This window comes from Leptosomus discolor, chromosome 12, assembly GCF_034619465.1.
Source record: "Leptosomus discolor isolate bLepDis1 chromosome 12, bLepDis1.hap2, whole genome shotgun sequence".
NCBI lineage: Eukaryota > Metazoa > Chordata > Aves > Leptosomiformes > Leptosomidae > Leptosomus > Leptosomus discolor.
Window position 1 is genome coordinate 12,198,578 of NC_141402.1, and position 26,231 is coordinate 12,224,808.

At 38.0% G+C, this 26,231-nt stretch overlaps 1 protein-coding gene across 1 annotated transcript in view; it reads left to right on the forward strand.

Moving 5' to 3' along the window:
• Positions 1–689: 689 nt before the first annotated feature.
• The window catches only part of MUC5AC (mucin 5AC, oligomeric mucus/gel-forming), a 48,435-nt gene continuing 22,893 nt past the window's right edge, over positions 690–26,231 (forward strand). Inside the window, exons 1-30 of the mRNA XM_086472003.1 lie at positions 690–762; positions 4,405–4,476; positions 5,328–5,589; positions 6,615–6,729; positions 7,208–7,298; positions 7,688–7,800; positions 8,288–8,504; positions 8,843–8,968; positions 10,005–10,122; positions 10,959–11,097; positions 12,817–12,927; positions 13,337–13,406; positions 14,170–14,307; positions 14,392–14,556; positions 15,309–15,403; positions 16,425–16,551; positions 17,136–17,391; positions 17,999–18,048; positions 18,676–18,776; positions 18,905–19,056; positions 19,603–19,741; positions 19,843–19,956; positions 20,283–20,462; positions 20,970–21,209; positions 21,789–21,945; positions 22,526–22,654; positions 22,996–23,137; positions 24,387–24,430; positions 24,525–24,731; positions 25,210–26,221. Coding sequence (XP_086328129.1) covers positions 690–762; positions 4,405–4,476; positions 5,328–5,589; positions 6,615–6,729; positions 7,208–7,298; positions 7,688–7,800; positions 8,288–8,504; positions 8,843–8,968; positions 10,005–10,122; positions 10,959–11,097; positions 12,817–12,927; positions 13,337–13,406; positions 14,170–14,307; positions 14,392–14,556; positions 15,309–15,403; positions 16,425–16,551; positions 17,136–17,391; positions 17,999–18,048; positions 18,676–18,776; positions 18,905–19,056; positions 19,603–19,741; positions 19,843–19,956; positions 20,283–20,462; positions 20,970–21,209; positions 21,789–21,945; positions 22,526–22,654; positions 22,996–23,137; positions 24,387–24,430; positions 24,525–24,731; positions 25,210–26,221 — 4,955 coding nt within the window. The remainder of the gene's footprint in view (positions 763–4,404; positions 4,477–5,327; positions 5,590–6,614; positions 6,730–7,207; positions 7,299–7,687; positions 7,801–8,287; positions 8,505–8,842; positions 8,969–10,004; positions 10,123–10,958; positions 11,098–12,816; positions 12,928–13,336; positions 13,407–14,169; positions 14,308–14,391; positions 14,557–15,308; positions 15,404–16,424; positions 16,552–17,135; positions 17,392–17,998; positions 18,049–18,675; positions 18,777–18,904; positions 19,057–19,602; positions 19,742–19,842; positions 19,957–20,282; positions 20,463–20,969; positions 21,210–21,788; positions 21,946–22,525; positions 22,655–22,995; positions 23,138–24,386; positions 24,431–24,524; positions 24,732–25,209; positions 26,222–26,231) is intronic.

A 26,231-nucleotide genomic window follows, 5' to 3' on the forward strand; every position in this document is an offset into this window, starting at 1 on the left:
ATCATGTTTAGTCAGTAGAGAAAAGCTGACGGATTCACTAAACCTGCCTATGTGAGAAAAAGAATCCCTCAAGGAAAGCTCCAGTGCTGAAGGATTTTCACTGCATAGTCCTGTGTTGTGCCTAGCCTGTGGATAAATGCAGACCTTAGATGGCACTTGATTTCTCTCCATTTTCACAGGCAAAGTAGCTACATAGGCAGGTGCAAACTCACTAAAAAAAAAAAAATCAGTGTCAGACAGAATTTTCTGGGGTTTTTTGATAAGTCAAGTGGCCATCATTTACCATAAGGAGGAAAATAAAAAAAGTGAAGTAATTCATTCCAACCTCCTGCTCAAAAGTCACTCAGAAGTCCCTTAAACTGTATTTATCCCATAATATATAACAATTTGGGAAGACTAAGCCTAAGCAAAAATTCTTCCTGCTTACTTCTTGACATTTCATCAAAAAGACCTGTACAAAGAAGACTCCTCCTAAAGTGTAAATACCTGAAGGAAAGTCAGAGCATCCTCTATCTACCTGTGCACCTGCAAAGGAAAACGAAAATGTCTGAAGCCCCACCTTTTAAGAACCTTGTGAAACAATCTGGGAACTGAGCCAAAACCTACTCTCTCACTATATAAGACTCAGGAGCAGACAGGTATTTCCTCAGAGGCAGGTTGTTCGGTAGCTTCTACCGGACTTCCAGAAGATGGGCACAGGTGGTGGGATGCGAATACCACTATGGATATCAATACTAGCTCTTGTCTTCATAAAGATCAAAGGTAGGAAGATTCACTTGCTTGGCGTTTTTACTGTTCTAAAGAATTTATAACTTGCTTTGGAGTTTGAAACATTTTTTTCTTGGCTTTGTAAAGCTAATGAACCTGTTACCTTTATGCAAGATTCTCTTTTCTATTACAAATACTTTCCTTCCTAAGAGGAAATTAACTGTCTTGAAAATTTATGTTGTAATAGTCCATGCTCTCATCCTATCTTCTCCAGTTGAAAACTGGAATAGCTCCACTGAATTCAATGGAACTCACTCAGAACTCACATTTGTACCAAAATGTCTCAAGATTTGCGTTTAGCTTTTGATGTCTACTTAAGATGGTACAGCATTTCTAAATGCACAGAAGTGCAGAAGTGGCTTTAGGAAGGAATAAATCAGTGGAGTCTGTCTGCATTCATTATTAAAGATTTTGTTTCTTTTATCAGCTGATGATACAGTATTGAAAAAAGGAGGGATTTTGCTTGAAAAACATTGGACAACAGATTTTAAAAGTTCATCTATTCTTGCACGTGAGGTTGCATAAAAGCTTAGAGCACAGGGCTGGTTTTTGATGGGGTGAATAAAATGGAGTTGTCTTAAATATTCTAAGAGGGTGCTTAATACTCACAGATGAGTGGCAATTTTTTTATTGTATACTTCACCTGTTAATTTCCCTTAAAGTTTAAGGTAACAACAACGCTAGTTTTTAGAGCATTTTGATCTCAGACACAGATCCTATTGTATTGTTTTACTTTTTCCTACTCCCAGGTAATTACACACTAACTTACGTTAAAAAGCAATAGCGTCAAAGAATAGCCCATCGAAAGACTAGCTGTAGCATTACCACACTGTGCAACGGAAACAGGAACCTGCCGTGCATACGGCATGAGGCAGAGTGTTGGAGCCATACAGCGCATGGAGACAGAAGCAAAAAGCTCTCTGAAGCTAGGCAGAGGAGAAGAGGAGCCCAGAAGCATTTTGGTTTATACTTAAAAATGGGCACAGATCCCCATCTGCAGATCCCCAGCTGGTGCAATGAGGAAAGGACTTAGGGAGGTCCCTGCAGCTCTGATTCCAGCACTAGCCCCTCCAGCGGTGCTGCCCACAGGCTGCCCTCATGGTGGCATGCAGCAGAGGGCGAGCCTCTTTTTGGGTTTCTCTGGCCAGCACAGCCTCCTCTGCAACCTGCCCTCTGATGAACTCTCACTAAGTAAGTGGTGCATTAAAAGCCACTCTGGCCCCTACAGATTTTGTGTGTATTCCTATTCTGATGCTGCAGTGGAATGGAATGAAAAATGGTTTCTTTGCTGGAAACAAAAAGTTTTGCTGTGAGGCAAAATCAACAGTCACAAACGTATCTATTGGAAAGACCTATTTCTTTCTGTGTGGCTTATTACAAAAGTACTTGAAAGCAAAATACCGAGTAACTTTGGCTTTCGGTAAGAGAGGACAGAGATCAGTTCTCTAACTCTAAAATTTCTTCATGTACAAAAGGGACCTATTTTAAAAGCCCCTTGGCTAGACAAAGGGTTTTACTGATGCTTAAAGCACATAGTGATCATAAAAACTAAGAAAATTAAGTCCTTTATCTGAAAAGCTTACAAGGGCATCCAGGGGTACTGTGACAGTAACAGAATAAGGATCTGCTCAGATTATCACAGGCATGTTTTTGATGGCTTCTCTGAAGTAATTTATTAGGAAAAAAAAAAAAGCTGAAGGAGTTGCTATATGGCCATCACGGTTGCATGTAGCACAGGTCCTGATGCAAATCTGACCTCCTGTACATGAACATAGCTTTGCTGATTTTTGATATATGGACTGCTGCATGCTTAAACAGATATAACGGAGAAATGATGAGGGAACTCAAGAAAATTAGACATTAACACATTTTCCTCATCCACTCTTCTTGATGCAGTTCAAGCCCAGGCTGGTGAACAACAAACAAAAACAAACTATGTTAATCAACCCATCCTGCAGCGACAAAAAGGTAAGTACTTTTATGTTGATCTATTTCTAAGATTTTATCCCAAATCTAACTGATAAATAATAAGGCTACTAGAATCTTCTTATTTCTAGCTAGAACATACTTTCCCTTCTCCTATGCACCCAAACCCCCATCCCCTCCTCCCCTCCCCCCCCCCCCCCCCCAAAAAAAAAAAAGGAGAGAGAAATAGGGAAATCCTCTGTACAGTATATCTAATTCTATCTAATTCCCAGACAATCTCTGAGTGCTCTAAACTGGAGAACTTCCTCTGAGATCTGGCCCAGTGGATCTGGTCTACCGATATGATACAGTTATCTAATCTTTAACTTCATGAAAGGCACATACCTTCTATCTAAAAGTGTGTTTTCAGAAGAGGTGTGTGTATACATACATATCACCAAGGTACTTGATAGTAGGTAATAAAAGATACATTTTTTTATGCTGTGTCAAGATGACTGCATCACTCACGAGAGAACAAGAAACTTGTAACCACCTTAAGCATTAGAATAATTAAGCACTACAAGACCATGCATGACACAACTGTACAAAGCAAACACCGTTACTGTACAGAGAAAAATAAGGGTGGAAGGACACAGTGCTGACTGGTATATTGCTGATGACAGGCTGAAACAATTAATCATTAAGCCTGCCCTGCAATCTGCAGTTTGTGAGGTCACTAGCTGGCAATGACAATAATGATAAATCCAAACTGGAAGTGTACCACAAATTATTTAATAATAGTGAGTGCATTTAATTATTGGAACAGATTGCCAAGGAAGAGAGTATGTGTGCTTTCCCTTAAAATCCTTACATCAAGACTAAATGAAATTGTCTTTCTAAAACGCATATTTGTCTTAGTGATATTTTTTGGTCTAAATGCAGAAGTCAATGGCTTATATTGCACAATCTACAGTTTGGAAGTAATCGAATTCTACAAATTTGATTTTGAAGGGAGAAACTGAATCAATTCCTCAGACTCTCATGTTAAGAAAATGACATTGCAGGTTCTCTAAGTATTCTATCCCTTTCATTGCTCGATCCAAAGAGAAAACATTGGATTTGGACATGGAAAACGTAGGGCTGGATCCTACCAATAGAAGTCTTTGCATGAAAAACACATGATTAAAGGTTCACAGAATTTAAAGTCTTTTGAAAAAAATCTGCTCAGAATTGGTTGTGCAAAAGTGCATATCTCAGCACAAAGAAAGATGTGTTTCAGAAAAAAAAAAAACTAGCTCCTGTTTCTCATCCTTGGCTTTAATACTCTTCAGTAACCTTCTGCTTCTAAGTCTACTGGGAGGCAAAGGTTCAGACATAGATATTAGCACTGTTTTTTCTGCATCACTACTGCAACACTGTGCTCTAAGGATCAGATTGCTACTTTTGAGTTCAGAACATCAGGGCCAGCATCAGATGGGAGTATTGAACAACTAATGGAAGAAAACACTACAGCCAAAGAGCACGGCCTTTGGGATTTGGCTGTTGGTGAAATACACAGAAAGACAGAACAAAAAGCACTGTGTAAAAACCACCAATAAAACCTTGTGGAAACTTCCCCCTAGAGTGTGACTAGTAGTAGGAAATGTTAATCACTGAAGAGGCTAAGCAATCTCTATCCATCCTTTAGAACTTCTAATAAGATTAAACCTGATCGTTTTTTCCCCCCCTTAGAATTTGTACTACCTTCGAAATTCCAAGAAGTAAACATCATTGCACCTTTGAAAAGCGCACTGAAAGTAAAACGTAAGTTAAACAAGTGTCACGGCTCAGATATCTGTGTTCTTGTTGACCACACGGGCAGAGCATGGAACGACTGAAAAGATTACTAAATTGAGTACGATCCTTTAGCATCATAAAATAAAAAATGAACAAGAAAATTCCAGTTCATCAGGTAACAAGGTTAATCTAAATACAACTCCAGTACTCAGCCTGCATTTTGTTAAGATAATGCAGCTGTAAAATTTTTTTTTTAAATTTATATTTTTCATATATACGTAAAGAGTACTTGGATAAATCATGTACAATATTTCCAGTAAAGAGAGGGAAATACTAATCTGCACAAAGCACAAAGGAATTGAAGACTGAAAAGAGATAAATGATTTCTGTAACAGGTGTGGAGAAGACCAGGGAGGTGGAACACCTTCAAGGTGGAGTGTAATACTGGCACGAGAACAACCAGGCATACAAGAGACAGGAATACGTTTTGGAAAATGCTAGCAAAAGGCTTCCAGCCATTCAAAGGCTGTGTCTATGAGTGGACTTCCCTAGTAAGAGTACCAGTTAGTTTTAAACTGACTTTAAACTGGTTTTATGGTGAAACTTTAGAACTTCATATATTTAGGAAAGGATTTATAGAATATGTCTGTCAGCAGAACCAGATCATTGGACATAGCGATCTGGGAAGTCTCTTCAGATCTTAGGCCATATATCCCTATGCAAAACAGATTAAACACAAAAGCTAACTGAAGTAAATAAATAACAGATCGATAAACAAATAGCTTGACAAGAAGAGAAACAAAAGGGGAAAAGCAACTAAAGGGAGGGTATCTACATCAAATCGCAGAAAATTCTTACTGCTTGTTTTGAATCCACAGCTGGAAACCCCTCTCACAATGGCCGTGTGTGCAGCACGTGGGGTAACTTCCACTTTAAGACCTTTGACGGAGACATCTTTTACTTCCCTGGGGTCTGCAATTATGTCTTTGCATCCAACTGCAAATCTCCCTATGAGGACTTCAACATCCAGATTAGGCGTACAACAGGGCAAAATGCTACCACGATTAAACACGTCATCATGAAGCTGGAAGGAGCATTGATTGAACTGACCCGCGGCTCTGTCCTGGTTGATAGAAAACCGTATGTTCATAACTTTAAACTGTCATCACTGCTCTTGCTCTGAGTGGGCTCTTTGAGCAAGCATCCCTTTCCCTCATCTGATCTCACACTGCTCCCAAACAGCTGGAGGGCTCAGGTCCCTCCTGAAGTATCACCAAAAACAGGAGGGCCTGACAGTGAGCTAAATGTCACTTCTGCAGAGCATCCCTGTATCCATTTCGTTCAGATGAGCTATATCCTAGATGCTGCCCCACTGCTACAGTTATGCATCTGTATATACAATTGAGTCTATAAACTGGATTCAGTCAAAACATTAGGTTTTTACACCCTGTAAGTTTCTACTTTCCATTAATTTTACCAGAACAGGATCCTTGATAAGAATTTTTGATGGCTTTTGTCCTTGCACTGAACAGTATGCAGTTAAGCAGTGACTGAAGCTTGTACCTGTGCTCATTTAAAATGGCCTAGTGTGGAAACTTGCTATCTTTGTAGCAATGGTAGCACTGACTTTGGTACAGGGTGTGAAACCTGTCCAAAAGGCTGGGTAAATATTTGGGCACCTGTCCTACAGTGAGTTGTGTGTTATAACAGCTATGTACAGCAAGTTAGTCTAAAGGTTATCTTGGGTACACCTTTGTGAGTGGCACTCATGTTAGAGAAAGCCTAGAGTCTATCCCTTTATTATCGAGGGGTTTAAGCAGTAAATAGCAATATCCTGAAGCATACTGCCTGCAAAGTAGAACCTCCCAGCACTTTTTTGAACAATACAACCAAAGATGCATGCCAACGTTTTACCTAGCAAAACACCATTAGCAGAGATAGACAAAAGGAAAGCAAGGCTGACCTATTTGCACAATGAGAAGCAATTGCAGAAGAAACAGCAAAATGTTAGAAACTTGTGTGGTCTGTATTTAGTTACTGCTCTGACTAATTTCCTTACCTACGCATGTTGAAGTTTCACAGAGAGAATGAGGAAGGATGCCAGTGAGGATATTCAATGGATATTCTGTCCCTATCCTTACTGAATTACAGTGATCTTTCCCCAGGGTTCAGATGCCCTACAGCCATATGGGAGTCTTGATAGAGAAAAGTAATGACTGTTTGAGAATTTCTGCCAAGTTAGGACTGACCTTCCTTTGGAATGAAGAGGATGCCCTCCTGGTAAGAAAACATCCAAACATGGCAGAAAATAGCCTTTATTTTGAAAATAGTCTGTTTATATATTTGCAGTCTTAACTAGCCAGGCAGGCATTAGCTACTTTTGGATTTGTGTCCATTTTTAGTGTATTGTTCTGTCTTCCAGTCTTCTCCCAATTCCCTTTTATTTTTCCCCACCAAGCTCAGCTCAGGATTAATAGACCTCCAACTGTAACGCTCCTACCTCACAGTGAAGTACTCCTCAGATTCCAGACACAGCAATGCACTGATGTCCACAGCCCCAGGGCTAGAATAAGACCAAGATTTTCTTGGTAGTCACTGACCTTCCCAATGGTGCCTACCTTATCACCCCACGACACAGTCTGCACAACATACATATGTCAAATGTTGAGCACATAAGCAACATTTATGTAGGCTGTGTTCCTGACCACCAATGCCAACATTACTATGAACCTAAGCTCTCTTTCCTTATTTCTTTTAGGTGGAACTAGATAAGAAATATGCCAATCAAACTTGCGGACTTTGTGGGGACTTCAATGGAATTCCAAAGTACAATGAATTTATGTCAGAGAGTAAGTAACAAAAAACATGTGCACAATGGTGCTTTGTTTTTCTTTCTTTTAGCAGTATACTGTAACATAGGTTGTGGGTCATATTAACTGCAAAACTAGTGATACTTCTTGATGTATTTCTATGATGTCAGTTATGTATAGAGTCAGGGCTTTGAGATGCATGAGGCTGCTTCCATCAGTTAGATCTTTTAAGACCTGCCGCATGCAACTTCGTACTTGTTTTCAATAGTTAGGATCCAGTTCCTTGTAAACTTTCTTCATGTCCTTTTGCCTTTCATATTATAGCAATATTATTTGGTAATCACTGTCCATGTGATGAAGAAAATAGCTCCATGCAAAAGCCAGTAAACCAGTAAATATTATTCTAATATTTGGACTGCTTTTTACAGACACAGAACTCTCTCCCACACTGTTTGGGAATAAGCAGAAGATGGATGGACCCACAGAGCAGTGTGATGATCCTCTTCCTCCTGCTGTTCTGACAAACTGCTCAGCTGAATTTGTAAGAACCTGTCTCTCAAAATTTGTTTTCTCAGTGCAAAATACATTCTCCCTGTCTTTGGAGAAAATTTGTTAGGATCAGAAAAAATATAGCACAAATATGACTCAACCGTAGGTTTGGAAAGACATTTTTTCTAAATTTAATTTTTTATTCTTTGCTAAAGCAAATGCTAAAAAGTTGCATTCCCCTTCCAAGAGAAGGCCAGATATTTTCATGAAAGAGAAATTCACTGAGGATGTCCCAACACAAAGAAACTGTATAATGCTTGGGAAGTCAGCTTAAAGTAACTCAATATACTCAGGAGTCAATAAAAGAGTTCCACGTGTACTTGCCCTGTTGTTATACTTTTCCCTAAACATCTGCTTATGGTTACTGTTGGACACACTTCTGGACCAGATGGACCTTTGATTTGTTCTGCTACATGCCTTAAATAATTAGTTTCATATTTTCTAAAGACTTGTTTTACCTCCTCTATTTTCCTTCCTAGACTTCTATCTGTGAGACAGTATTAACCAGCAGAGCATTTACAAGCTGTAATGCACTTGTGAATGCTCAGGACTACATTGAAACTTGCATACAAGACCTATGCCACTGTGATAGCTCTATGGCTGACTTCTGCATGTGCAACACCTTTGCTGAATACTCCCGGCAGTGCGCTCATGCAGGTGGACAGCCTCTGAACTGGAGGACCTCAGAACTGTGTCGTAAGTATCTCAGGAAGGGACTTTCACCTGTGTTACTACATACATCTAGTAAACTTCAAATATGTGAAATTTTTTTCCCGAAGAAGATAGACATTTAAAAGTGCATGTAATTTTCACAAAATCAGTTTTAACCTGAGCATACTCAAGACTTTGGGAATATGGACGCTTAGAGGGTTTTGCATTACTGAGAGTTTATATATATATCAGAAAGTCTAAATGTTGCAGCCTCCACTTGGATTCCCCATTGTATCTTGACAGAAAACATCCTAAATTGCAAATACTGCTTTCTCAACATTTCAAGGGAAAAATCAGCATTATAATACTTTTTCTACTTTCAGCCAAATCATGTCCTTTCAACATGCAATACCAGGAGTGTGGCTCCCCCTGCTCTGACACATGCAGCAACCCGGAACGATCCGCACTTTGTGAAGATCATTGTACAGATGGCTGCGTCTGTCCTCCAGGCAAGCTTATTTCCTGCCTTTTTCTCATAGCCAGAAGTGCTAGAACACTTACCTGTACACATTTATCAACTTTCCTACTCTGTATCATTCTCATCACGTCATCCCTGTTATTATCATTAAAGTAATAACTACATTTCTTCCTTGATACACATGCATCACTTCTATTCAGATTATTAAAAGTGCCCTTTTAACAACAAATGTGCCGGAGACGTACATAATGACTGAACTGTGAATAAGATACTTCGCTCCTAACAGTAAGGGGAAGTCTTCTATTCTCAGCATCCCTATTTGGTTTACAGCAAATATGTAATGTTTAATCACACTTTGCCCGCAATAACTCCTGGTGTTAACAAAGTTGCATCTGGTTCCCCAAATTACCAAACCCTTCCTGTCCAGTGCTGTGTGTCTAAACTACAAGGAGCTGAGAGAGCACTAGGCAGTGTGTGAAATCTGGCACTTCAGAGAACTATGCATGAGAATTGAGTATCAGTACAACGCAAAAGAATGCAAATGTGTTCTCTTTGGGTATGCTTACCTCTGGGGTTGAGGATTGTTGCTGTTGTGAGTGACTGCATGATCTTCACCCCTTGCAGCTCTTTTGCCCATCCTCCTTGATGTCTCACAGAACTCACCATCACTTGTTTGTATAATAGCATTGACTTTTCTTAGATAATCTTCTGCCTTTGGGTGTAAAAATATTCACTGTACAAATACGTCCCTCGGCAGTCTTACAAATAGTTCATCTATTCCACCTCATCATCTAGTAATTTTAATCCTAATTCCATTCTAATAAAGTCTATAACAGAAAGGTATTTCCCTAGAGGTCTCTTTTGATCACCCTAAGATTATAGATAAGTTTCAATGCAATATAGCCCTTCAATCCCTATATAGCTGGCATCCTATTATTTTAAAGTACTTTCTATTCATTTTCTGAGTAACACAGAAGAAATGGAACATTTCAGGCATCTGCCATATATGTGCATAAAAACAGATTCTGCAGTGCACAGAATGAGTAACAGACCATTTCTTTCCCTAGGAATGGTATTTGATGACATTAATGGTGCTGGCTGCGTTCCCCGTACAGAATGTCACTGTACCTATGAAGGTGAAACTTATGCTCCTGGTGCCTCCTTCTCATCTAAATGCAGATCATGGTAACATACTCTCTTTCTCATACTTCTTTTTTCAGGTGCATTACCTGAACATTTTGAAGACAGGAAAACATCACTAATCTTCCCTTAAAAAGAAACAAGGAACTAATTATCAACTGAAGTTCCTTGATCACACATTTTTAGATACATAAATCTCTCTGTTCTCCTCACACTTGTAAGCAAAAAATTGAGTTTAGATATAGGTTTCAAGACAAATCAATCAAAGGAGACAATCAAATTCAAATACTGGAGGTGTTCAAAAATGTGAATTACTGTGTTATGTCCTTCGCAGCACTACAGCGTAATACTAGGATGCTCATGTAAATACTATGGAGGATGACTTTTAGAGACATGTTGCGTTAGACAGGGCAACAGATTACATTTGAGAGGCATGTTTGACAGACATGATAGGTGTTTTTTCAATATTGTTATAAATAATGAAGCATTATTGCATAAGTACGCAAATGCAACTATCTATCTACGATTACAAGAATCACAAACATGCATGTTATTTTCCAAAAAATACTTAACATGTTTTAAGCTTGAGCCACGCTCATGGAGATGATAGGCGATCCTTCATATGCAGCAGAATGGATGCCAGGTTCACCTTGACCAAATTCTGCCCAAAGACTGGAAATGAACAGCAATATATTAAAAAATTATTGCTAATATAAATGTGCCTGCCTCATAATTATTCCGAGACTTCAAAGCAATGTGGGTTTCTTTGATAGTATGATCAGTGCTTCAAGAGAAAAATTAAGGCATCAACTGCCCTTACTGTCTCTTATTTCATTTACACTTGCATTACCCAAGGTTACTGAATGCCTTTTTCATTTTAGTACCTGTATTGGAGGTGAATGGTCTTGTATCACCCAGTCATGCCCCGGGACTTGCAGTATTGAAGGAGGCTCCCACATTTCAACATTTGATGAGAAATATTATTCCTTCTTCGGAGACTGTAGCTATGTCCTAACCAAGGTAAAAATGAGTCTCAATCCTTGCTAAATCAATATGTTAAAGGAAAATGTTTTTATTATATGTAACGCTGGTTAATTAAAACTACTGGCAACCACATCAACCTTCTGAAACTTCAAGGGTCAACATGGAGCCTTAAATGGATTTCAGGAGGCTTTCTGTTAGGGCTATACTAAACAAATATACTGTAGTAGTTTTGTGTTCTTTGACTATTGTTTAAAAATTGCAGTGAGTTTTTCACTTCCATGAAACAATCTCCATGCTTCACATTAATTTTTTAATTAAATATTACCTGTCTAGTGTTTTATAACTACTTCTTTCCAATAAATGTGTTTATTACGTCCATTGGTACTGTCCTTTTTGTCACAGTTAATATAGTTCAATGGCTTATTTGATTATCAGTATTTGTAATGGAATTATTATTATACAGAATTTATGAGAGGAGTTATTTGATGAAGATGATTATCCTTCCAAACAGTCTTTCCCAGCAAACATAGAAGACTTTAGATTTTAAAAGCAAAAGGCTAAGAAGTCATATATGTATTTTAAAACCTTAATTAGAAATTGATGACTTAGAAAAATACCTAAGATTTACTGGAGTTTTTAGATTAGTAGGGACTGAATTCTGAGTAGCTATATCTAAAATAATGACTACAGATTTGCCAATTTCAGAACCCTAGGTATAGTTGTTGTTTATTTATATGGGATGAGTGATGTGTAAATAATTTTCATAAAGACTTCATGTTAAATAAAATCTGTTCTCAAAAACTCAAACTGAATGTTATCAAGAAAGAGAACCATAAAAATTTATAAATTAGCTAGAATAAGGCAATTTAGAAGTAGATTACACTAAATCAATGAAACTTTTGGATGAGATTCACAAGCGGAGCATAGATCAGACTTAAACTCCTCTTTTGGCAGAAATACGTAAAATTGGATTCTCAGAGGCTCTGAATGTACAGAATCCCCCTAAACTTGGACAAAAAAATGCCAAAAAGCCCCCAATTTTAACATTAAATTTCCAGTCTGCTGTAATTCTGCCTTTCAGCACTCCTCAATTTAATCTTCATTACGCCAAGAAAATGATCAGACATGTTCAGAATCACGGGCTTCTGTGTGTTTCCCTGTAATGTCCTGGCCATTAGGCACACTTTGAATACAGCTCACAGAACACAGTGCAATGAAAATCAGAACCAAGTGAAAAAATGAATTTTGCTTTTATTCAGTAGCTTAGTGAATAGTGATTTTAGCTTAATTTTCTCCTACGAGAGGATATTTAAATGCTTAATTCCTACCTGTTAAAACAATGTCCATATCACTAGGCTCTTTGATAATCTACTCAGTGCAGAAGAGACTGGAAACAATTTCTCTCCTCTCCCAGGTACCATTACTAACAGGCAAGAAAGGTATACTTCCTTCTTCTCTAGCGAATTAAACTAGTATTACCTAAACATTAGGCAGTTTTAACATTCAGCTTAGTATGTCTAACTTGCCCCTGTCAGAAGTAATGGAGAGCTTCCACTGTGCAGACCACACAAATGCCAGCTTACTTGGTGACTGTATACATATATGTAAGAACGTATGAGCAGGAAGAAAAGCAGTAAACATTATTTTAAAAGACTCACTTTACTACGAATGTCATGCGAGTGTGAACGTTTTCAACACAACGACATTGTAAAATAGCAAATCCTTTTAACAATATACTTTGTTTTTTTCTTCTAGCTCTGTGGCAGCAATGAATTCACTGTTCTGGGAGATATCCGCAAGTGTGGCCTGACTGACACAGAGACATGCCTCAAGGGTATAGCTGTCAGCCTAAATGGAGGACAAACTGTAAGTCGCAAATGTAGATACCTAGTGTTCTGCAGTGATGTTTTCAAAGCTTAATAGACAAGCAGTTTGCGAATGACACCTACCAGCAGGGACAGGAAATCTGCACTGATTTTTTTGTTGTATCTCATTTGAACACTATTCAAACGAAAATTAAGAATAAAGTAGGCACATTGGAAGTCAAGTTCTAGTAATTTTCTGTCATTTACTTATTATTGGGCTTTTGCTTGTTTTGACAGTCAATGGACGACCTTAATAAAGATTAAAGAAACAGTATAGGAATCAGATCATCATCACAGTCTCCCCTTAATTTTTCTTCCTTTATCCTGAGCAACACTAGATAGAAAATACTTTTAAAGTGTTTTACCTTTCCTAAATATGCTTGATAATCATTGCCTTTTCTTGTGGACAGAACATTGTGATCCAGCCTTCCGGCAGTGTATTTGTGAATACGATCTACACACAGCTGCCATTCTCTGCAGGTAAGTTCCTCTGAAAGACTTCTGCAATGTTTATTGGTATTGACTTTAAAATGTAATTACATTGGTTAATTTAAAGCCAAATTCTTTGGTTACACTGCAGCAAACCCAAGGTACTCCAATAGAGCATAGTCTCTGATTTTTAAAGTAATAGGGTTTGCCTATTCAACCCTTAACATTTTAGCAAAATTATGGTCTAATTTTACCAATACCTTATCAAATGGAGATTCAAGTCAAGCCAACAGTATCATTGCACACTTCCAGATCCAAATATAGCCATAAGAGAGGAAAGAAAAACTCTGATATGGAACAGGACTCCAGTATCTCAAGTTGTTTAGTTCCTTGTGTTCCCTCTGACCCTTTGCTTGGTTTCTCTCACATCAGTTCTTCTCAGATACTACAGCACCTGAACAAAAAGCAAATCATGAAAGGACAGAATACATCCAGATTGGAGTCTACCACTAAATCATGCTACATCATTTTCATCAAGCAAAGGTGGTCTTTTAAATAGCAATGGAAGTGTGTGTTCTACCCCTTTTTTTGAAACACCTGACAGAAAGTGGAGGGTTTTATACATTTGTTGTTTAGGGTAAAGAAAGTCTGTTTTGGTGCTGGATTTGAAATCCTATATGGATCATTGTTCCCTCAGTCCTTCAGAAATTAGCATCGTATCAAACACAGCTGTAGAATCCCTCTATATAATGAACAGTTATTTCAACTGCTCATCTCATACAAAATTATAACTCGTATGTTCTTATGTCCCCAGCGAATGTCACCATCTTCAGACCATCATCTTTCTTCATTGTTCTGCAAACAACATTTGGTCTTCAGCTACAGGTTCAGCTTGTGCCTCTCATGCAAGTTTTTATAGACTTAGACCCATCACATAAAGGGCAGACCTGTGGTAAGTGATCTTATCATAACAACTGTCTTCATCAGTATGCGTCATTCTGTAGAAGACTTTCACAGCTCATCTGCTTCCTTTTAGGTCTCTGTGGGAACTTCAATGATGTGCAGACAGATGATTTCAAAACCACCAGCGGTATAATAGAGGGTACTTCAGCTGCCTTTGGCAATACCTGGAAAACTCAGGCTGATTGTCCCGATGCCAAAAATACCTTTGAGGACCCCTGTACTCTCAGCATACAAAATGGTAAGCTCAGCACATAGTAACCTCTTCTCTTCTCTTTTAAGATGTAAAGAAGGAACAAGCTGATCAACCACCAAGCATTTAGCTGAAGTAACAGTAGACCACTTGCACACACGCTATTTTCCTTAGTTGACACTAGAAGTCTTTGATTAATAAATAATAACTAGGATATTTTGGATCTTCAAAAATATTCCTTATTGGATAAAGAAGGTGTCTTTGCCAACTAAAGGGAAACTGGAACCGTTCAGCATATCAGGGATCCACTCCTGGAAAGTACTGATTGTCATATAGGGAAAACAGTGTGCATAGCCCCACTGAAGGCTGGAGTCAGTGTAGTCCTTCCACTGTTAAACTGAGAACCAGACTTACAATGCAGAACTTCATAGATCTCAGGCTCCATTTCAGTCAATGAAATACATCATTTTCAAGCATTCACAAGCCACTCTTCTGTTTTCTGAGATGAGCCAGCATATTTTTAATTCACAATGTGAACCTTCTTTTTCAAAATTCAGCTAAGGATGTCTTAGTTTATTCAATGACATTGCTTTTAATTCATGGAATTAAGAAGTTTATGAAGAGTTCATATTTCTGTATAGAGGAAGCGAAAGACTTGTTTGTGTTTCAGCAAATGCAGAGCTGAATTCTATTGTAAAGTTAAGCTCCTGCAATCTCCTCGCAGGAAGTACAGTTACACTGAGACAAGACTTTAGACAGCAAAGTGCAATAGAAATTCTTATCTTGTTTTCAATTCACAGACCAGTACGCTCAGCACTGGTGTGGACTGCTCTCTGATCCCATGGGACCTTTTGCTGAATGTCACTCAACAGTGAATCCAGAAGTTTACCGGAAGGTACTTGGCTCTTAACTTTTTCCCATTTAAAAGAAAAAGACTCAAATTTCTGATACTAACAGCTGAGAAAATAACTTGCCAATTGGAAGGAGATGCATTCACAATTCTTTTCAAGCCAAGGGTTCATTTTTGTCTACACATCATAATAATTACTCCTCTGTAAAGATATCTTTCTTTCCATTCCCAGGAGGATAAACTTACAGGCATATTCCTGCTGCCCGTATTTTTGGCTACCAACCTAAATGCCTAAGCTAGGAGCTTGGACTCCCTGGGCTCCTTATCAGGTCTAAGGACAAAAGCCATCCCTCCTGAGATACAAGGAAAGCTTTAGTCAGAATCTTAACTAGCACTTAGTTGCTCTAAGCTGCTCTCAGAAGACTTTTGCATATCCAAGGACAAGGCAAGAAATGTGCCTAAGAAGCAGCAAAGAGATTTAGATAAGATTGGAACAAAAATGTTCCAGGAATTCAAGGTGATGAAGCTCTGGAACAGACTGCCTGGGGACTTTACAAAGTCTCCCTGCTATTGGAAGTCTGTAAGATTATATTCAACAAACATCTTCTGGAATGACAACATTATAGTGACCTTACCCAGCACAGCAACACATTAAATGACTTCCTGTTTATTTTGTTCCTCTTAGAGAGGAACCTCCTCAGCAAGCCCAAGCTCCTAAGCCTAAGCCCTAAAAGTTGGGTGGCACTGAATGCCTTCTGCTTGTTTTAAGTATATATGGCATAGTGGCTACCAACTGGAAGTAGCTGGGAAACCTACCAACACCTGAAAAAATAAAAAAGAACAAGAAAAAGAAAAAATAGTTTAAAATTGTGGACCTCTAATTACTCTATCTCCCTGCAAAGGATCTTTTTTTAAAGAGCTCAATGAAAGCTTCAAATGAAAAATGTGTACTTACGCATATGGATTACCCTCACTTTTAGCTCTAATGAACGTGACACTCTAAAAGGTACAGAGCATCACAGCTTTGACACGACAATCTGATGATCATGTCATCCTCTGTCCCCAGAACTGCATGTTCGACACGTGTAACTGTGAGAAGAGCGAGGACTGCATGTGCGCTGCCCTTTCCAGCTATGTCAGGGCCTGTGCTGCTAAAGGAGTTCTCCTCACTGGGTGGAGGAGCAAAGCCTGCAGTAAGTTCTACATCCCTTTCCCTCTTGACGATGATCATCCAGAAGGCCTCACACAGCAGCTCTCAGGGATTCCCACAGTAAATTGTGTTAAACTGTGTTTTAAGTGTAGCATTGACTTCCAAGAATTTGAGGAGGAAGGGGATACCATAAAAGACAAGTAGTAAGCAGGGAGAAAAATTAAAAAAAAAGAGGCTTTGTTAGATTACTTGCTCAGAAGCAGCAGCAACAATACTTCAATGCCTTTGCAACAGGAATAAAGTAAGTGGGGTGTTTCTCAATTTACTTTGCTAAAAAATTCAAAAATAGCAATTAAGGAAAAACACACTATGCCTTAATATAATTGAACCTTTTTCTTTTTTTTTTTTTTTTAACCTGGACAAAACATTTGTATCCATGGTACATTTATAGGTGAAAATTCTGTCCTAGCCAATACAAAAAAAAAATTAACACTGTTGAGGACATCAGTAAAGCACATGCACATACATTGCCATGTTTATCATATATATTTTACATCAAATACCACATTTATACCTACTTTGATTCTTAAATGAACTACAAATGTAACTCACTTTTTTACTCTCAAGCAAAATACACCACCTTGTGTCCGAAATCCTTGAAGTACACTTACAATGTCGATTCCTGTCAACCCACCTGCCGGTCTCTGAGTGAGCCTGATGTCACATGCAGCACTAAGTTTGTCCCAGTTGATGGCTGCACCTGCATAAGTGGAACCTACATGGATGAAAGTGGCAAATGTGTGCCTGCTTCTAGCTGTCCTTGTTACTACAAAGGAACGCCTCTGTCTTCTGGAGAAGTTGTTCACGATAACGGTGTTGTCTGGTAAGACATTTGTAAACAAAATAATTAAATTGGACGTAGGCAAGCATGAAATCATATACACATTATGCAATCTATTCAAATCAAATGCATTTCTCTCCCTAATAATTTCAATACAAAGAAATTACAGATCCTTAAAAATCGTTAGGGCTATCCATGTTTGGAATATTGTACTTAGACTACTATAGGATTTCAACAAATCATACTGTGGCTAACAGCCAAACTCCCACCCAGTCAAGTCACTCACTCACTCCCCACCACACATACTTTTCTTATCCATGACTGTAAAACGCTTGTTTCATGGTGAAAGATGCTTAATAATCCCTTTACAGATTATTCCCATTGTGAGCGGAATTTGAACTGTTCTGAAAGACAGTTTTTAAGCAGGCAAATGGACAGAGCAAACCTGTCTTTATATAGAACGTGCTTGTATTTTGGTTTGCTCTAATATAAAATATCTTTGAATAGTACAAACTATTCTGATAAAGAACACATTTTCTCTGTTTTATCACACAGTAATTTTTCTTTATTTCAAATTCACTAGGAAACAAGCTAGAACTTAACAAGAAAAAGCAAAAACATATCCATTTGCTTTTTTTTTTTTTAATAGTACCTGCACCTATGGAAAGCTGAGCTGCATTGGCGAGAAACCTAAAGCTGGTAACATATCACTTAAGATTGTCTTTAATTCTCCCTTTCCATCTTCACTCTTTTCAGTTCTCTATATTTTGGTCATATTGATGCAAATTGTACAAGGCTGAAATCAAACAAGAAATGAACTGATGATTTCTGTAACGTACAGGATATCTCCAAAATATAAAGAAGCACTGTTTTACCTTTCAGATGGCTGTAACAAGTTATGACCCCCTGGGTTACCTAGGGGAAAAGAATACTTGATCATCTCACTGAAAATGAGGAAAAGAACATTGACATTTTAAATAAAATAAAAGTACAAAAAGCCTAAAAAACCACAAAGTAAACCAAGATCTTTGTTTTCTCGGTTTTTGGTTTTGGTTTTCTTTTTTCTGAAAGGAAGTGTTTCACAAAACTAACTAAACATTCATTTCTATGACAAGTCAAGCATAATCACAAAAAACAGATTAGCATGACTTCAAAACAATATCCAGTTTCTCTTTCTATTCAAATGCATTACATTAAGGTACGCATATCTCACAAAGGAGTCTTTTATTTTTTTTTCTTTTTTTTTTCTTCAGTCTGCATTAAGAAAACACAAAGACATAAATAAATGGTTGATCTTTCATTTCTCGTGGCTTTTCTCTCTTTCAGTCTGCATACCTCCCATGGTCTATATTGACTGTGGCAATGCCACCACAGATGTGGTAGGAGCAGGATGCCAGAAGAGCTGCCAGACTCTAGATATGGAATGTGTAAGTATACACTCTTTATACCCAGTTGAAAGCGTATTAAACTACATCTCTTTATCAATTACCAGCTGCAGCTGGACTCTTCCATCAGGGAAATGTTTCAAGTCGTGTTTTCTATATGGTCCTTACAGTACACAACCCACTGTGTCTCTGGCTGTGTATGTCCTCATAATCAAGTGTTAGATGGCAAAGGTGGCTGTATAGCTCCAGAAGACTGTCCATGTGTTCACAATGAGAATTCCTACAGTCCAGGAGAATCAATCAGAGTTGGCTGTAACAACTGGTAAGAGCATATTGAAAAATATAATTTTCAAGCATCTGAAATAGAATAGTTTAAGCTCTAGGTGAATTACAGCATTTCACTCTACCAGTATCAAGATTTACAGGAAGGAATCCTACGTAAGATGATCCACTTAGTACCTAAAAAGCAAGTTCTGTCTGTTTTTTTACAATGGCACACAGCACAGAAATTGCAAGTGGGCAGAAGAACAATACGGTTTGGATGTTGTTGTATTCATTCCAGTCAAGAAAGCTTTTTTTGTTGCAGGCAACCCCTGCATTTCAACACATTCAACAAGATTTGGAAATGTGAAAGACTTGAAGTGTTTTCTAACCCAAACTATTCATGACATCAAGAAGTAACACAGCCTTTGGGTAATCCCAAACGCTCTTGAGCTATGCTGTATTTCTGAGAATAAGCAAACCTTATTTTTTCATTATAGCATTAACACATTTTAAAATCAGATTGATGCACATGCAGAAATGTACATATAGCTATATCGTGTGCATGTCTGTTTTTTACATTTGGAGTGCTTCTCGTCTTATGTAGCACATGTAGAAACAGAAAATGGCACTGCTCCAAGGAACCTTGCCTGGAAACCTGTTCTGTTTATGGAGATGGGCATTACACCACCTTTGACGGCAAACGCTTTGATTTTGAAGGAGACTGTGAATATGTTCTGATCCAGGTAACAGAGTCCTTCCCAGATTTTTGCACTATTGAAGTTCCTTGTATTTTACATATGACTGTGAAGCACAGTTAACACTGACTATCATTCCCCTGTGTCAGAACTACTGTGGTCAACAAGGTATGAATCAGGGAACCTTCAGAGTCATCACTGAGAACATTCCATGTGGCACTACGGGAACCACCTGCTCTAAGTCTATTAAAGTTTTCCTGGAGGTAAGCACTTTCTTTAGTATGTTGTACCCCAGGCCCAATGTGCCAGAAGGACGGAACAAGCTGTCCCAGATGGAGGACACTTCTATGATTCAGTCTAAGACAGTGAAAATGTTACTTCTTTGCTCACTGCTAACAATTCTGGTCTCCACTAGAGAAAGCAAAGGAGGGAATTCTAAAGAGAAATTGCTTAACATGAGGTTGTTGAATAGAATAATTTTGATTATAATAGGGTTATTATTTCAATAACAGTCACTGGCAATATATAAAAATGCACCCAATAGATGAGTTTTTTAACGGACCTCTAACTTTCTATTTTCCTGTCCTAGAACTACGAGCTGGTACTCAGTGACGGACACTCTGATGTCATCCAGAGGGCACCTGGAGGAAAAATGCCATTTCAAATCCGTTCCATGGGCATCTACCTGGTGGTTGACACTACTGTTGGCCTGATACTCATGTGGGACAAGAAAACCAGTATATTCATCAAACTTAGCCCCCACTTTCAGGTACATTTTAAAATCCAAAACCTATATAAAACGATTTCTGAAACATATCCATGTTATCGCTCAAAGAAAAAAAATGGAAATTTAGGCTGTAACTGGAAGACTGAAAGAGCAGCAATTTCATATTATTATGCTTGTAGCGTTGACTTAGATTGTGTACTACACGTTTTCCTTAAATTACATTACTGAGCAACGGCATAACAGCAACTACCATCAGTAGCTTTCTTCATGAAAAGCCCTCATTGAAGAGGTATGTTCGGGATTAGATCAAACTAATCAGCTCAATACCAAGAACAAAAACTGTAAGTCTACTCTGCTTCCTATCCTTGTCCTTCCTAACAACAAGCTAGAGATGTCTCTTCTTGAAAGGTATTTTACGAAAATGTCTAAGACTGCTACTGAAGAGGTCCAGATAATCTTAAATATGATTTATCCTGAGGTCTGTTACTCACAGATACTGAGAAACTGTACCTTACTGACCTTTGTCATTTTGTGTTTATCTCCATGCAGGAACACGTCTGTGGACTTTGTGGAAACTATGATGGCAATGGAAATAACGACTTCACTACTCGCAGTCAGTCTGTGGTAGGAAATGTGCTGGAGTTTGCCAATAGCTGGAAGGTGTCTTCTAGTTGCCCAAATGCCAAGCGTATGAAGGATCCATGCACTGCGAACCCATACAGGAAAGCCTGGGCACAGAAGCAATGCAGCATCATTACCAGCCAAGTGTTTGCAAAGTGTCACTCCCAGGTATGACAAAAACTTCAGTCTTAAACTCTCTTGAGCTAGAGATCACACTAATTTTTATATGGGATAGCTGAAAAATACATTAAAATACACTTTGACATTCTTGACAAGGCAAAGTCAGACCAAGTTCCAGGGAGACTGCATAGGAAGTATTTTCACTTTCATTTTCTCAGCTTCTGCCTTCTGCACACTAAAGAAATTGGTAGTTGGGATTTTTTTTTTTAATAGAAGGGACAACCACAGATAAATCTCAGGATATGTTTATTTTCTAACAGAATAATTTTCCACTATTACAAATGTCAGCCACCTGGTATATATGACTGTGTGCTAGCTTGTAGTAATGTACAAGTATTCTTTCTGCAAATGTATCTTCAACATCAAATAGCATTTCAGCTTATAGTAATAGCTTTATTCTACATTTTCCTCTTGATTTTTCAAAGCATTTTCATGACTTCTTCCTTTCCTATCTTGCTCATACCTACAGAGTTTTCAGTCCCAGATATTTTATTCAGCCTTTTTAGGACAGTGAATGCCTTTTCAAAAAGGACAAGTGCAAGGAAACTCAAATGTTCTCTCCAACAGGTTGAGCCAAACGAATATTACCAAGCATGTGTGGATGATGCTTGTGCCTGTGACACAGGAGGAGACTGTGAATGTTTATGTACAGCAGTAGCTGCCTATGCTCAAGCATGCAATGAGCTGGACATCTGCGTTTCATGGAGAACCCCATCCATTTGTCGTGAGTTTCACTCTACTACTTTTTGAAGGGGTCCAGAGGGAAAGAAAACAGATAAGAAAAAAAGAAAAATAAATAGAATGAAGAAAGAAAAAAGGATAAAATTGTATCTGTAAAAGGCACTGCTATATTCTAAAAAAAGGAAAAAAAGCACACAGCAAGTTGGGTGAATCACAGGAAGCCAATCTACCTTCTTAAAATGAAACTGCTGACAGTGACTTTACCAGTGGTGTCATTAGTGTTTGATTTACTTGTCAATCATGATAGACAACTGGTGAACTATAATATTATACTCCCACCTGTCTACATCAGGCTCAGCGTAAGTATTAGTGTATAGTAGTTAAAATCAGGATTCAATTAGTTGATTTTTCATGCTTAATGTGTAACTGTTCTACGCTTTATAACTTTATTGGTGTTAAAACGTGGTAGAAGTGTAACAATTGTATTAGATTAGAAAAGAGACAATATACTGTTCACCACCCATATGATTATGCTGATTACGTGGGATTTTTACCCAGCAAAACTAAAAGACTGTAGAGCAAAAGGATCACAGATCTTTTTCTGTCATTTCTCCTTCCTCTAGCTCTCTTCTGTGATTATTACAATCCACAAGGGGAATGTGAGTGGCACTACAAGCCATGTGGAGCCCCTTGTATGAAGACCTGCAATAATCCAAGTGGGAACTGCCTTCATGAGTTGAGAGGTTTGGAAGGTAAACATAATTATGCATATCTCATTCTACTTACAAAAAGCTAAAATGCAATATGTGTAACAAAATTTGTATTATTCAGTAAATCACACGTTCATATTAGAAACTTTAAGAACAGATTTTCTAATTAGTATCTTACTCCATAATAGACCATGACCTTGTTTTGAGTGAAGACGACAACAAAATGCCCCAAAGCTTAATTGCAATCAAAGGAATAGCAGTAACAGTTTGAAATTCCACTTACCATATGGGATACTTTGGGGAAAGCAGATATAAGCAGAATATAGAGTTACTTCTACTTGTGAAAGGCCTAGTGTCAACATACCTTTCATTTTCTATTTCAGGCTGCTATCCAAACTGTCCAAAGAATAAACCCTATTTTGATGAAGAAACCATGACTTGTGTTTCTAATTGTGGTTGTTACGAAAATGGAAAAAATTACAAACCAGGAATGCAGATGCCTTCAAAGCAGAATTGTCAATCATGGTAGGATTAGTAAAGATTTTTAAACATTGAGTTTAAAGTTATGCAACATAATTCATCATGCATTAAATTTTTTATTTGCCAACAGGAACTAGGCCAGTCATAGGCTGCTGAATAATGTCTAATTTTCTTCCATTCCCAGGAACATTTTACCATAGAGAGATTAATTTACTATTTATTCTACATTCTTACTAAAGTACTTTTACATTATTGTTATTATCATCATTAACTTAAGTAAAAACAACTTCAAATAATAATGGTTACGGCAATAGTCTGAGAATTTTTATTAAGGTATCCCTAAACCCATTATGTGAAATTATTTAGAAGTTAGTAGGCAACTAATTTTCATTGGTTTGAGCTTGTTTGTTATTGAACTGGTACTTGTGTATTTGCAACAGTCAGCAAGTATTCCCATGCATTCTGTCAGAACTGTTGACATGTTAGGACAAGTGCTGCTAATCCTTCTATCAAGCAGCACAAAGTTAGCAGAACCAGTTGTGAATCAGTTAACACCTGTCCTAAGATACCTTTAAAGTAGCTACACTCGAAGACTGTAAGCAGTGCAATAAGAATGGCAAAGAGCTTAGCACGAAGCCCATCTGAGCTAACCCAACTTTCATGGCATGTCTTGCAGTTCATAGACAGCTTTGCCTGCACCATCTATTTAGTTTAACAGCACTAAACCTAACCTGTTAAATACACACCTATATTTACTTAAGTTTATTCAGTGTACAGATGCCCTTAGTCACTGTGAACAAATATATCAAGATTCAGTTCTTAACAGGTAACAGATAAATTCCCCTTAAAAACAGAATACATTCTTGCATCTTTTGAAAGTCTGATGGAAATTTGCTGTGCAGACAACCTCAACATCCATGATACAGTGATCCTTTCTCAAATGATACATTTACTACACTTTCCCTTCCAAAAAAATAAGTATACCTATCAGGAAGACAAGAACATTTCAAATCACCCCTCCCCACATCTTTGCCCAGCCCCCAAAAGCACCAATAAAGATAATGCATTTTTAATATGCTGGCATAAGAGAGTTGCCTTTCTTGCCAGAAAACTCAAGTGATCCTACCTAACCTGAATTTGTACAGCAGAAGTGAACATCTAACTCAGAGAAGATAGGGTCTTTCTACATTTAAACATATAATGAATAGAAAAGGATTGATAGAAAAAAATCAAACAATATGATGTCATGAATCAATATATTCACATTCATCATCTCCTTTTTTCTCTTTTCCAGTGAATGCACAGATCATGGCATAAAATGCAAATATGATGAATATGGTATGTTGACAAAGTTGGTTTTATCTGAATAGGATGCATTTGAAATACTCTGTGTTTCAGATATCAAGGGATAACACTCTCTTTTGATTTACAGAATGTGTCTGCATTTATGAGGGACAGAATTACAGGTATAAAGATGTGGTCTACAATACTACAGATGGCACAGGAGGTTGTATTGTCGCAACCTGTGGTCCCAATGGAACAATTCAAAGGGTTATCTATGAGTGTCCAATCTCAACATCACCCACAACAGGAACACCATTTCACTTCAGCACTACACCGCCTGCCTCTACTTCCACAGGTACATCTTTTGTAACCTGTAAGAACGTATTCTGTTCATAGTATCTATGAATCCTGATGCATAGACTAAATATTATTCTTTCCACTGGGTTTGAATAGGGCTTTGACATTGCAGAGAGACTACTAAATATTGAAGCAAGATATGAACCAATCAATTACACTGAATCAAATGCAAAAAAAGTGAGGGGCTTTTTTTCCTCAATGTGTATAAATGATGCCTAAGACTTCTTTCAGCAGTTTGTAAAAGATAATTAGCATTCTCTAGGGAAGTGACAGTTTCAAGCACGTCAGTACATTAAATTCCTGAGTGATGGATTATCTATTCTACCTAATTTAAAATAAAACTACAATAAATTGATGCACTACAGGCTCACAAAGCAAGCAAATGACCTTACGAAAATTTTCAGCTCAATTAATATAGTAAAACAGAATATCTACAGGATTTTTTCTAAGTTTTGTGGTCTCTTTCTTTTTCACAGTGTCACCAACTACATCAGTATGTGTTCATGAAGTCTGTGAGTGGTCAGAATGGTATGATGGGAATCTGCCAACCCCTGGCTACAATGGTGGAGATTTTGAAACCTTGGATGATTTGAGAGCTAAAGGTTATGAAATCTGTAAAGCTCCAAAAGATGTTCAATGCAGAGCAGAGAAATTCCCTAATATACCACTGAAAGACCTTGGCCAAAAAGTAGAATGCAGTAAAACAGCCGGTCTTATATGTTACAACAAAGACCAAATTTCAACAATGTGCGACAATTATGAAATCAGAATCTTATGCTGTGTCTTTGTACCATGCTCTTCCACACCATATATCAGCACATCGACACCGATCACAACTACAGCTAAGAGCACAGAAACAACAAGTCCAACTGAAGAAAGTACATCATTTTCAACAACAAAAACATCACCACTTACTACAACTTCTGAGAGTACAACTGTAATGACAACACCTGTCACTACTTCTCTGTCAACAACTCCCTTTTGCATTAAAGAAGAATGCCACTGGTCAATGTGGTATGATGCGAGTTACCCAGGGTCTGGGTACAATGATGGAGATTTTGATACAATTGAGAATATTAAAAAGAAGGGATACAAAGTCTGTGATAACAGAAAGGCTGTTGAATGCAGAGCAGTAAGGTTTCCTAATACACCATATCCCCTCCTGGAGCAACGTATCACATGTAACACAGAAGAAGGTTTAATATGTTACAACAAAGACCAACTACCACCCATATGCTACAACTATAAACTAAGATTTCAATGCTGTACAAATATAACAGTGCCATGCAAAACAACTTCGCCTATCACACCACCAAAATCAGAAACAACGTCGACTTATTTAACAACATCAAGTACATCGTCCACAGAAGTATCAACCAAACATCAAACAACACCATCAACAACGCCGCCGAAACCACAGCCTATACACAGCACCGGTACACCACAATCAACAACAAGCATCCCAACTCAAACACAGACTACACTGATGTCCAGTCCC